The sequence below is a fragment of the Oncorhynchus clarkii genome, chromosome 3 (assembly GCF_045791955.1).
Source record: "Oncorhynchus clarkii lewisi isolate Uvic-CL-2024 chromosome 3, UVic_Ocla_1.0, whole genome shotgun sequence".
NCBI lineage: Eukaryota > Metazoa > Chordata > Actinopteri > Salmoniformes > Salmonidae > Oncorhynchus > Oncorhynchus clarkii.
The window spans coordinates 60540571-60554820 of NC_092149.1; the positions used below are offsets into that span (position 1 = coordinate 60540571).

Here is a 14250-nt window from a genome sequence, read left to right on the forward strand (position 1 = left end):
TAGAACACAGGTGACATGGGTAACAGAACACAGGTAACCATAGAACACAGGTGACATAGGTAACAGAACACAGGTAACCATAAAACACAGGTGACATGGGTAACAGAACACAGGTAACCATAGAACACAGGTGACATGGGTAACAGAACACAGGTAACCATAAAACACAGGTGACATACAGTAGGTAACAGAACACCGGTAACCATAGAACACAGGTGACATGGGTAACAGAACACAGGTAACCATAAAACACAGGTGACATACAGTAGGTAACAGAACACCGGTAACCATAGAACACAGGTGACATGGGTAACAGAACACCGGTAACCATAGAACACAGGTGACATAGGTAACAGAACACAGGTAACCATAAAACACAGGTGACATGGGTAACAGAAGACAGGTAACCACAGAACACATGTAAACATAGAACACAGGTGACATAGGTAACAGAACACCGGTAACCATAGAACACAGGTGACATAGGTAACAGAACACATGTAAACATAGAACACAGGTGACATAGGTAACAGAACACCGGTAACCATAGAACACAGGTGACATGGGTAACAGAACACAGGTAACCATAGAACACAGGTGACATAGGTAACAGAACACAGGTAATCATAGAACACAGGTGACATAGGTAACAGAACACAGGTAACCATACATGGATGGCCTTCAACAGAATACAGGGCAGGAAACCCACCAAGTATGTAGCCACACATAGTGCAGTGCAGGGCAGGGGTAAAGGACTGAAGACAGGATGAGAGGATAGAATAACGTAATGTCAATGCTGATGTCCCATTTACAAAACGATTTGGAATATTGGGATGACTTTGAGATAAGTCAGCAGTAATATTTCTATGATTTGATTTCTCCTCTGGGGATTCAGCCAGTTTCAATTTAATGAGAGTTATGAGTGAGGTAAGCTGATGCCACAGCTTGCTGTGTTTCCCCGCTCCAGTTCAGTCTCTTTCTCCGCCCTCCCAGCAGTACACACACCTGCTGCATTCACACACAGTCACGCCCCATTAGAGCCAATATGGAGCTCACATGAAGGGTTTAGGGCAGGTGAAGTGTGCATGTGTGTGTTGTGCGTGCATGCATGCACATGGTTGTACGAGCGAGTGCGTACAGTGCGTGTGTGTGCAACCACTCATTCTAAATGTATACGTTTGCGGCGTGTGTGCATGTGTGTGTGTGTGTGCACCAGGGCCTGCTGTCGGAGATCCTGCGGAAGGAGGAGGACCCTCGCTCTGCCTCTCAGTCCCTGCTGGTCAACCTCAAAGCCATGCAGAACTTCCTCAACCTCCCTGAGGGGGAGAGAGACCGTATTTACCAGGAGGAGCGTGAGCGCAGCATGAACCCCCCTGTCGGCCTGCCCCCTACCCCTAGCTCCAGCCCCGGGGGCCCCCGCCTCTCACAGGTACCCCGCCCACCACCCACTGCCCTCCAAAACTACCATAGACATTCTCCACCAAGCTCCTCTACAGCAGGGCCTGTGTGTGTCTGGTTGATTGTGGTGTGTCTTGTCTGTCTTTGTGCCTTGTTGATGGTTTATATTGTCTGTATATTTTAGTTTCTGTCTGGCGGTTGGTTTGGTTGGTGTCTGTGGTTCTGCATCTCAGTGGTCTAAGGTTCTGCATCTCAGTGGTCTAAGGTTCTGCATCTCAGTGGTCTAAGGTTCTGCATCTCAGTGGTCGAAGGCTCTGTATCTCAGTGGTCTAAGGTTCTGCATCTCAGTGGTCTAAGGTTCTGCATCTCAGTGGTCTAAGGTTCTGCATCTTAGTGGTCTAAGGTTCTGCATCTCAGTGGTCTAAGGCTCTGCATCTCAGTGCCAGCTGTGCCACTAGAGATTCTGGGTTCGAGTCCAGGCTCTGTCACAGCCGGCCGCAACCGGGAGACCCATGGGGCGGCGCACAATTGGCCCAGCGTCGTCCAGGTTAGGGGATGATAGTGACTAGTGACTCCTGTGGCGAGCCGGGCGCAGTGCACGGTGACACGGTCGCCAGGTGTACAGTGTTTCCTCCGACACATTGGTGCGGCTGGCTTCCGGGTTAAATGGGCATTATGTCAAGAAGCAGTGCGGCTTGGTTGGGTTGTGTTTCGGAGGACGCACGGCTCTCGACCTTCGCCTCTCCCAAGTCCGTACGGGAGTTGCAGCGATGAGACAAGACTGTAACTACCAATTGGATACCACGAAATTGGGGAGAAAAAGAGGCTACATTATTTCTTTAAGTAACATTATTAAAAAAAAAGATTAGTCTTCCACTCTAGGGGATCTACCAAGTCAGGGTTAAACAATAGACTGGGAAAGGGGATAGTACTAAAGACACCGATCTAACCATATGTAACTGTTGAGAAAAGGCACATAAATACATCTCATTGATTGTGTCTCTATGTTTTGTGCGTGTGATGTTCGATGACGAGATGGTAACAATGGAAATGTTTGACAGGACGTATTTAGACCGACCATCACTAACCATGTCCCATGCCACCTCATGCAGAAGGTGTGGGAGAGAGGTCTGGACGAACAGCTCACTCCTGACGCCTGGGCTTCTATCTGGAAGAATAAGACTAAAATCTCCAACTCGGTGAGCAGTTCACCCATCTACAATACTTTTATGTCTCAGTTCACCCATCTACAATACTTTTATGTCTCAGTTCATTCATCTACAATACTTTTATGTCTCAGTTCACCCATCTACAATACTTTTATGTCTCAGTTCACCCATCTACAATACTTTTATGTCTCAGTTCACCCATCTACAATACTTTTATGTCTCAGTTCACCCATCTACAATATTTTTATGTCTCAGTTCATTTATCTACAATACTTTTATGTCTCAGTTCACCCATCTACAATACTTTTATGTCTCAGTTCACCCATCTACAATACTTTTATGTCTCAGTTCACTCATCTACAATACTTTTATGTCTCAGTTCACCCATCTACAATATTTTTATGTCTCAGTTCATTCATCTACAATACTTTTATGTCTCAGTTCACCCATCTACAATACTTTTATGTCTCAGTTCACCCATCTACAATACTTTTATGTCTCAGTTCACCCATCTACAATACTTTTATGTCTCAGTTCATTCATCTACAATACTTTTATGTCTCAGTTCACTCATCTACAATACTTTTATGTCTCAGTTCACCCATCTACAATACTTTTATGTCTCAGTTCACCCATCTACAATACTTTTATGTCTCGCAATACAGTACTACTTGAGCCTTTGTGAGCCATGTATTCATCAACAATCCCTTTTTGGCTTGTTCACAGAATGTACCTCACACACAGAATTCCTTTTGATCAGACATGGCTGAAATGTTTGTGTACAGTATGTCAAATACTTGCTAAATACTTGATTTAGTTTGCATGGTAATGTGGAACAAATGAAATAGTCCCAAAGTCCAAGAAAATGTCTTGTTTACAATAAAGATACAGCCTGTTGTCATAGGAACAAGCTATAGCAAAGGGACAATTCATTTGGATGTGCTTCCTAACCCCACATGGCCTTTTAGGAACATCACAGATAACAATCTCTCTCTGATGCAAAGGGCAAACACTCATTCTGGGACGAATTTGTGTACTATCATTATTATGTCTGTATAAATTTATCTTGCCATCGTTTACGCTTGGGAATGCCAGATTACTAGTCTGGTCCTGCAAAGATAACCTCAAAGTCTTATAAGAAAACATACTGAGATTCAATACAGAGTCATTCAAACAGAAACTACAAAGAAGAGGAGAGAGAATGGCTTAATGACTTTTAATCTGTAAACATTCTCCATGTCGGAACATGTACGTCTATGAGTCTAATGTTTGTTTAAAAGAAGAAAAAACTTTGACTGATCGTCAACTGATTACCTGTCATTCTTACTTGAAACCTAAACTTTGGTCGTTGGCGCAGGGACAACATGTGAACTAGAGTTGGCAGTGTTACCCATTCAGGCAAACTCTGGTACAACTTCCTGGTTTAATAACTGGTTCTTTCTCTATGGACCGCCTCTCCCTGGTCCCTCCTACCTATCCTCCCTCAGCCCAAGCCGCCATGCCTCAACCCAGACCTGCCCCTGAAGCTGGAGTCTCTGGTCAACATCACGTCAGGTATCTATGATGAGATCCAGCAGGAGATGAAGAGGGCGAAGGTGTCTCAGGCGCTGTTCGCCAAGGTGGCTGCCAACAAGAGCCAGGTGAGATGCCTGTTTCACCCATGACCCATGACATTGTCCCTATCCTGCTACAGCTTTCCTAACCTATTGTGCCCAACTCCCAATCCTAACCTATTGTACCCAACTCCCAATCCTAATCTATTGTACCCAACTCCCAATCCTAACCTATTGTGCCCAACTCCCAATCCTAACCTATTGTACCCAACTCCCAATCCTAACCTATTGTGCCCAACTCCCAATCCTAATCTATTGTACCCAACTCCCAATCCTAATCTATTGTGCCCAACTCCCAATCCTAATCTATTGTGCCCAACTCCCAATCCTAATCTATTGTGCCCAACTCCCAATCCTAATCTATTGTACCCAACTCCCAATCCTAACCTATTGTGCCCAACTCCCAATCCTAATCTATTGTGCCCAACTCCCTATCCTAATCTATTGTGCCCAACTCCCAATCCTAATCTATTGTACCCAACTCCCAATCCTAACCTATTGTGCCCAACTCCCAATCCTAATCTATTGTGCCCAACTCCCAATCCTACACTATTGTGCCCAACTCCCAATCCTAACCTATTGTGCCCAACTCCCAATCCTAACCTATTGTGCCCAACTCCCAATCCTAATCTATTGTACCCAACTCCCAATCCTAACCTATTGTGCCCAACTCCCAATCCTAATCTATTGTGCCCAACTCCCAAACCTAACCTATTGTGCCCAACTCCCAAACCTAACCTATTGTACCCAACTCCCAATCCTAACCTATTGTACCCAACTCCCAATCCTAATCTATTGTACCCAACTCCCAATCCTAATCTATTGTACCCAACTCCCAATCCTAATCTATTGTACCCAACTCCCAATCCTAACCTATTGTGCCCAACTCCCAATCCTAACCTATTGTACCCAACTCCCAATCCTAACCTATTGTACCCAACTCCCAATCCTAACCTATTGTGCCCAACTCCCAATCCTAACCTTAATCATTAAGGGAATGCAAACATATGTGGCCCCTGTCAGTGCTTAGGGGCAGTTTCTCCATTCCTCGCGATGTGGGTGGCGGATGGAGCAGGGTTGATAACCCTCTTCCCCAGGCTGTTATATCAGACAGTCAGTGTGTCTCCACAGTAGTAGATAAACAATACCAGACAGATAAGCCAAATACCAACCTGGGGAAGAACTGATTCAGACATATGATACCCCCCCCACACAGACTCCTTCAACAAACACACAAACTGTTTAGAGCACATGAAGACATGGTGTTGTGGGAATGGATATCTACAGTGAGGACACTGTTTGCGTGCGTGTTTGTGAGAGAATATTACCTGTGTGCGTGTGTGTGTGTGCGCGCGCGTGTGTGTGTGTGTGTGTATTGATCAAGCTGTGTCTCCCAGGTTCAGGGGTCCGGGGGTGGCTGGGCAGAGTTGGGCTGGGGGTCATGGCTCACTGCACCCATCTGCTGCAGCTGGCCCAGAGAGGAGAGGAGAGAGGGATGCTGAGGGAGAGGGGGATGGGGGATGAGAGGGAGGATGCTGAGGGAGAGGGGGATGGGGGATGAGAGGGAGGATGAGAACTGATCAGGTTATTAACACTGCATGCTGGTGGAGGCTGGATGCACACAACAGCTGGTGTAAAAGACTGGCCTAGTCTAGCATAGATAATCAAATCTCCCCCCCACTCCCCATCTCTTTCTCCCCTCCCTTCCTCCCTCCCTTCTCCTGTCTCTGCTCCCATCTACCCCTCTTAGGGCTGGCTGTGTGAGTTGCTGCGGTGGAAGGAGAACCCTAGCCCAGAGAACCGTACTCTGTGGGAGAATCTGTGTACCATCCGGAGGTTCCTGACCCTGCTCCAGACAGACAGAGACCTGGTGTATGAAGAGGAGTCCAGGCACCACCACAGTGAGAGGCTGCATACTGTACTACACCTGCCCCAAGAACCACAGGTGAGAGAGACCAGCTGATGTAGCATCAGATTTCCCTAACCTGAGTCCTAACCTTAGTGGTATGGTCCGCGCGCATGGACATGGGCTCCGTATGCTCGAGGGTAACATGGCTCCTTAGGTGTCTGATGTTTTTGGTATCCATCATTATTTGATGTTGTCTGATATGTCTGTAATATCATTGCTGCTATAATCAAATATTATACAAATAAAAAAAACGTACTGCTATGCTGGATCGAGGGATGGTCATTGCAGACTTGAATGGATAATGGCAAGGATATCACTCTCCTTTAGTTTGATATCAACCTTCTCACATATTGAATGAGTCTTCGGGACTGGCCCCCTACAACCTTTTCACACACACACACACACACACACACACACACACACACACACACACACACACACACACACACACACACACACACACACACACACACACATGTAAGCATGTAGCATCCTACACAGATGTACAGAAGTCAAGCTCTGCTGATTAAATTGACTTTCTCCAGCCAGGGTCATTATTGCACCAAATACACTGAGGATACACATGCAATTATTCATTAAAACTGAAGTCATGCGTGCGCACACTACGGTTGAATATTTTCCCGATATTTTATAAATGTTCCATCCCCAGAATACATCACTTTTCTCCCGGGCAACCCGATATTTCCCGCCAAAACCGGAAGTGTCATTCAAAAGCCTTTCAAAGCATAGAAATAGACCTACAGTAACAGTCAAAAGTTTGGACAAACCAACTCATTCAAGGTTTTTCTCTATTTTTTTTCTTCTCTATTTTCTACATTGTAGAATAATAGTGAAGACATCAAACATATGAAATAACACATATGGAATCATATAGCAACCAAATCAAAATATATTTGAGATTTGAGATTCTTCAAAGTAGCCACCCTTGCCTTGATGATAGCTTTGCACACTCTTGGCATTCTCTCAACCAGCTTCATGAATGCATTTCATTAAACAGGTGTGCCTTTCTTTCCTTCTTAATGCATTTAAGCAAATCAGTTGTGCTGTGACAACGTAGGGGTAGTATACAGAAGATAGCCCTATTTGTTAAGACCAAGTCCATATTATGGCAAGAACAGCTCAAATAAGCAAAGAGAAATGACAGTCCGTTACTTTAAGACATGTCAGTTTAGTCAGTTATGGCGACTAAACCATCAAGCGCTATGATGAAACTGGCTCTCATGAGGACCGCCACAGGAAAGACCCAGAGTTACCTCTGCTACAGGGGATAAGTTCATTGGAGTTACCAGCCTCAGAAACTGCAGCCCAAATAAATGCTTCACAGAGTTCAAGTAACAGACACATCTCAACATCAACTGTTCAGAGGAGACTGCGTGAATCAGGCCTTCATGGTCAAATTGCTGCAAAGAAACCACTACTAAAGGACACCAATAATAAGAAGAGACTTGCTTGGGCCAAGAAACATGTGAGCAATGGACATTAGACCAGTGGAAATCTGTCCTTTGGTCTAATGAGTCAGACTGTGTCAAATGTGCAATTTTTGGTTCCAACCGCCGTGTCTTTGTGAGACACAGAGTAGGTGAACGGATGATCTCCGAATGTGTGGTTCCCACCGTGAAGCATGGAGGAGGTGTGATGGTGGTGGGGTGTTTTGCTGGTGACACTGTCTGTGATTTATTTAGAATTCAAGGCACACTTAACCAACATGGCTACCACAGCATTCTGCAGCAATATGCCATCCCATCCGGTTTGCGCTTAGTGGGATTATCATTCAACAGGACAATGACCCACACACCTCCAGGCTGTGTAAGGGCTAGACCAAGAAGGAGAGTGATGGAGTGCTGCATCAGATGACCTGGCCTCCACAATCACCCGACCTCAACCCAATTGAGATGGTTCGGGGTGAGTTGGACCGCAGAGTGAAGGAAAAGCAGCCAACAAGTGCTCAGCACATGTGGGAACTCCTTCAAGACTGTTGGAAAAGTATTCCAGGTAAAGCTGGTTGAAAGAATGCCAAGAGTGTGCAAAGCTGTCCTCAAGGCAAAGGGTGGCTACTTTGAAGAATCTAGACTTTATTTTGTTTTGTTTTGAAACTTTTTTTGGTTACTACATGATTCTATATGTGTTATTTCATAGTTTGGATGGCCACTATTATTCTAGTAGTAAAAATAAAGAAAAACCCTTGAATGAGTAGGTGTGTCCAAACTTTTGACTGGTACTGTGTAATATAGGCTACTGCACATTACGCACAATAGAAAAACATAAAAGCCCAAATATGTAGCCAGCTATATGCTCTCTTGGTTAAATAAATGAAACTAGCTCCAGTAGGCTAATCTTTTTCAGTGTGAACTGTATTACTGTACTGTATTATTCTGTATTATATGGACTGGAATTACACACATCATTCAGACCATGATAAATTAGTATTAGTAGGCTGATGCATATATACCTTTCATAATATTTCCCCTCATGTTATTAACCTACGTCCTTGTTGCTTTATTCCAGTAAAATGAAACAAGTTTTGTTGTCCTTATCTTCATCATTCTAATGACATCTTGAATAAAATAGGACTAGAATTAGATGCAGTAGGCTTTCACTTTGCTTCATGAAGAATGAATGGTTATGGGTCTGAATAAATAACTGCTATAGCCTGCCACCATCATGCGTTCGCCCTTCTTTCAAACTACCTGTGTTCTATTGGCTGCTGTATTTAACATTTGGCAAACGAGAGCTCCAAGAAATCCAGCAAGCCATTCTAGTCTAACTTTTCCTGCCTGGGACTCCAAGAGCTAAGTAGTGTTTTTCAAGGAGAGAGGCCAGCAGAGCACAGGTTTGTGCGTATTGTGCAAGAGACCGTGGCTATAAGTTAGAAGCTTATTATGCATAACCCATCATGAATTAGATAAATATAAGGCTAATACTGCATTGACTGTATTGCCTGTATGCTAGGACATCTATATATAGGGCCATATATCAGTCTAGAACAGGATTATCTACAGTATTTTGGATGCAATTTCAATGGAATTGATAGAGAGAGAGAGAGACTGCGAGAGAGTGCACACGCATGGACTTATTTAAAGCAACGATATTTGAGTCATAGGCTGTTTTAAAACTCTGCAGCTGCAATAAAATAAAATAATGTTTTCAATAAGAAAATAAGGTGACCCCCGAAGGCCAGATGGAGATGGGTAAATTAGACAGTCAGTCTTTATATTAGTGTAGCATAGACTATGCTGCAGCAAATGTAGGCCTACCTGTCACAAGAAAAACATTTACCATGAGATGATAGGTCTACTGCGCTCCATAATGAGATGGGCTGTCTGTCCCCACCCTGTCTGTCCCCATGCGGATGAATCATGTGTTTTTGTCCGAGGCTACAAAAGCAATGTGTGCTGTTGGGGCACACGAGAAACGGAGTTGGGAAACACTGAACTAAGCAGACCAGACACAGCTGCTGTTGCATTGGTGTCTATGGGAGACACACCAAGTTAAGTAGAACTGACCATTTTTTTTCAAAGCTAAACTGCCGGAGTGAACTATCTTCATTCATCCACTATCTTTGTTAACGGCTCATCATAGAAAGGAAGTGGTTGTTACCACTGTGCCACCATTAACATATTCCTCAGATAGCTCCTCAAACACACGGACCAGACCAGACCAGAGGAGACAAAATATACTCCACAAGTTGTTCATATTAGAGAGGACAGAGAAGGAAGGAGGGACTGAGATGGGCCACACCAGGAGGAGAGGAAGTATAATGAAGTGATAGATCGAAGAAAGAGAGTGATACATGATAAGGAAGGATGATCTTGGAGAGGGTGGGACAATTTATGGGTAAGCCAAGGAGGACGAAAGTCTGTCAGACTGTATTTGTTTCGGTGCATGTGTGTCCCTCTCCTGTTTTTGTTGTCCAAGTTGACACAGTCAGGAGAGGAAAGCCCCTCCCTAAACCCAGATCAAACTCCATGCAGCACATCTACCCGCCACATACACACACAGGCAGACACACACACACACACACGCCACCATGCAAGTCACCACAGCCAGACCACACATGTGTTCCAGCTGCTACTCAACTCAGTCCCTCTCACACATATACTGTACACTAGACACACAACTGTATGTGCTGTTAAATCAAATCAAATCAGATCAATTCAATGTTGGTCTCATACACATATTTAGCGATGTTATTGCAAGTGAAGTGAAATGCTTGTGTTCCTAGCTCCAACAAAAGTGTTAGAAGTGCTTTATGCTATACTGTATGTGCTGTTGGAAGTGCTTTACGCTATACTGTATGTGCTGTTGGAAGTGCTTTATGCTATACTGTATGTGCTGTTGGAAGTGCTTTATGCTATACTGTATCTGCTGTTGGGGGTGCTTTATGCTATACTGTATGTGCTGTTGGAGGTGCTTTATGCTATACTGTATGTGCTGTTAGAAGTGCTTTATGCTATACTGTATGTGCTGTTGGAAGTGCTTTACGCTATACTGTATTAGCTGTTGGAAGTGCTTAACGCTATACTGTATGTGCTGTTGGAGGTGCTTTATGCTATACTGTATGTGCTGTTGGAAGTGCTTTATGCTATACTGTATGTGCTGTTGGAAGTGCTTTATGCTATACTGTATGTGCTGTTGGAGGTGCTTTATGCTATACTGTATGTGCTGTTGGAAGTGCTTTATGCTATACTGTATGTGCTGTTGGAGGTGCTTTATGCTATACTGTATGTGCTGTTGGAAGTGCTTTATGCTATGCTGTATGTGCTGTTGGAAGTGCTTTATGCTATACTGTATGTGCTGTTGGAAGTGCTTTATTCTATACTGTATGTGCTGTTGGAAGTGCTTTATGCTATGCTGTATGTGCTGTTGGAGGTGCTTTATGCTATACTGTATGTGCTGTTGGAAGTGCTTTACGCTATACTGTATGTGCTGTTGGAAGTGCTTTATGCTATACTGTATGTGCTGTTGGAAGTGCTTTATGCTATACTGTATGTGCTGTTGGAAGTGCTTTATGCTATACTGTATGTGCTGTTGGAAGTGCTTTATGCTATACTGTATGTGCTGTTGGAAGTGCTTTATGCTATACTGTATGTGCTGTTGGAGGTGCTTTATGCTATACTGTATGTGCTGTTGGAAGTGCTTTATGCTATACTGTATGTGCTGTTGGAAGTGCTTTATGCAATACTGTATGTGCTGTTGGAAGTGCTTTATTCTATACTGTATGTGCTGTTGGAAGTGCTTTTGTATGGTTTTATGTGAACAATCGGCCAACCCGCCGACCCCACACAACCACTGACCGAAACAAAACGACTCATAATGAATTATGAATCAACGACTGCGCTTTTTGTATATCTACAGTATCATGTGACAAGTACTGTATGTGAGGCTGTGGGATATCACCACGTGTGACTGCGTGTCCATTAGATCCACAGGTGGAATCGTGTGTGTATTGTGTGTGCGTGCGTCTGTGTGTGTCCTGTGCTCCCCTACCTACTCAGCCCCTCTCACACCCGTGGGGACAGCATCACATTTCTCCATGACTGACCCTGCCCTGATGATGCTGGGCTGGCTATCTGGCTCTCCTCTCCAGCAGTACAGTATCTGCTGCTCTGTTTATGCCTCCATGTGTTGAGCAGTAAGTGCATCCCTCTGCTAATTTGGCAGGCCCAGCCCTTATGAATAATTCCTCTATTGTGATTGCTAAATGTAATTCTGCTGCGTGCGTGTGGGCAGTGGGTACTGTGGCCTGGACCCCTGTGCTGACTGCACCGTGGATTGAGACCACAAGAGCGCTGGACTAGAAAGCTGGCAACAAGGGAGCTGGCAACAAGCTCCCTTCTTTCTACAGACAGACACAGACACAGACTGTTCTCTCTGCTGCCCCTCTCTTTATGTCGTTTCATTCGTAGGCTACACGTGCAAACACTTTTATAAACCTATTGGTTGCTCTGATGGGCTAATTGTCAGTTTGAGCAGCTGAGTTCAGCTCTTAGCTCAGTAAACCACAGCCAACTTAATGGTTTAATTACTGATAAGTGGAATGATTGCCACACACACACTTGAACACGCAAAAAGGTCATATGCCAGCCCACCCTCACACACACATAGAGACAGAAACACTTAGAAACAGACAGATATATAGTACTTTCACATGATCTCAGTTACGGTATAAGCACTGTAAACAACTCAGTATTCAAGCCACACACCTATGCAACAAAGACAGGCTCAGTCACACACACACACACACACACACACACACACACACACACACACACACACACACACACACACACACACACACACACACACACACACAGAGTGACTCATTCACTCCCCAGGCCTGGTGACACAGGAGAGAGAAGGAAGAAAAAACACACACCGATTAACAGGAAAGATGAAGTCATGCAGAAAACCAACAGAAAACTGTATTTTCCGTCATTACATATTTATCTGTGTGTTAATGGTGTCTCCGGTGGCAACATACTGTCCCAGGCAGCCCCAACACACACACAGACTCATACAGCAAAACACACACACATACACTCCCCACCACTGGTCTGCCTGTAGCCCCAAGAGAACCGGGCCTCATTAAGGCTTTAGCTGAATATTTCATGTAGTATAATTCTTTCATAGTTCTGCATCTCTGTAATTCGCCTTGATTTGCGTTTAAAAGGAAACTTTTTCTTTAATGCAATGAACTCTGATGTTCCCTGGTCGCAATTGAAAAAAAAAGGGAGAACAGTTTGGATGAATATTGAATTATGCCACGAGAAGAACAACTTCCATCCTCAGTCTACAGTACTTTGTGGATGGAGGGGCGGTAAGGAGGGATGGAGAGATGGAGGAGTGGAGGCTCAGTTGGATGGGTAGAGGGTACAGAAGGATGGAGAAATGGAAGGATTGGAGGGGTAGAGGCTCAATTTAGAGGGGTGAAATGGTTGAGGGGTGATGGGTAGAGGGGACAGAGGGCATGGGGTCAAACAGAGAGGAGGGTTTCATGGCTTTAGCAGGATTGAGGTTGATTTGGAGTTGGAGTCATGTTTGCTTGGCACTGACTCTCTTCATTAGTGTCCCTCTGCATTAGAGAGAGAGAGAGAGAGAGAGAGAGAGAGAGAGAGAGAGAGAGAGAGAGAGAGAGAGAGAGACCGCACTGGATTAAGGAACAACCAGTCAGCCCACTGTGTTTCTGCGTTTGGCTCGGCTCTCTCACGCTGCCACGGAGCCCAGCCCAGCGACCAGGCCTCTGTGTGTGTGGATCCATCCAAGAGTCGCCATCTGTGAAAGGAGTAGAGAAATGACTATCTGGGGTCTGAGTCTATATGAGTGTGTGTGTATTTGTGAGTGTCTGTTTGTTCCTGGTTGTGATAAAGGGAAGTTAAGGGGGGGGTAGTGTGCGTACGTGTGTGTGTGTGTGTGTGGTTGTGAGGAGTGTGTGGTCCACATTAGGTCAAAGGGGAGTGCTATTTTCATCCTGTCTTTTCCCTCTTTCCACCGCTGTCACCAGTCCTTCTCATTCCCTCACTTTGTGTGGCTGCTATTTGTTTCACACAGACATAAAAAAAGATAATAAACGTCAGAAAGCGGAAAAAAACACCCAACCTACACTCTTCCTGTAAATCGCAACCCTCAAACAGCCCCCACAAGTGAAATCGGAGCAATTTGATGGTCTGGCCTGCCCTCAATATTATTTAAGTAATACCCTGTTATTATTGAAGAGGGAGAGAGAAAAGCGAATGACTATTATCTTTGTGGGTCCTTTAATTTTAATGCACCACAGATTTATAGCTTAGCATTCCAGAGCAGAGGCACAGTGGCTGGGCGGGGGCCTGGGGCCGTGGTGCCCCACCCTGGTCATAAAGCCAGTGTGACAGCGGGATAGCAACGCGCCACAGAGCTCTGTGATAGCTAGCTGGCTCTCTGACACTCCTCATGCACCAAACAAGACAACAGGACAACAACACTAGTACCTCACTGACTCCCCTGACTCCCTAGGTCTGGCTTTGATCACTTCTCACCTTTACTTATCTTGAGTCTGTCCCACTAACACTCAAACTCCTTGATCTCTCCTTTGCCCGACTCTTTGCCCTCTCGTTGCCAGACTCTTTGCCCTCTCGTTGCCCGACTCTTTGCCCTCTCGTTGCCC

The 14250-nt window shown here is 44.9% G+C and overlaps 1 protein-coding gene across 4 annotated transcripts in view; it reads left to right on the forward strand.

The window, feature by feature from the left end:
• LOC139406064 (DNA-binding protein SATB2-like) overlaps positions 1-14250 on the forward strand; it is a 55898-nt gene that overhangs the window by 40331 nt on the left and 1317 nt on the right. For 2 of the 4 annotated variants that reach the window (XM_071148526.1, XM_071148527.1), the window contains exons 9-12: positions 1217-1429; positions 2460-2597; positions 4055-4207; positions 5931-6125. In XM_071148526.1, the coding sequence (XP_071004627.1) occupies positions 1217-1429; positions 2460-2597; positions 4055-4207; positions 5931-6125 (699 nt within the window). The remainder of the gene's footprint in view (positions 1-1216; positions 1430-2459; positions 2598-4054; positions 4208-5930; positions 6126-14250) is intronic. The other 2 variants (XM_071148528.1, XM_071148529.1) reach the window with 1 other exon arrangement.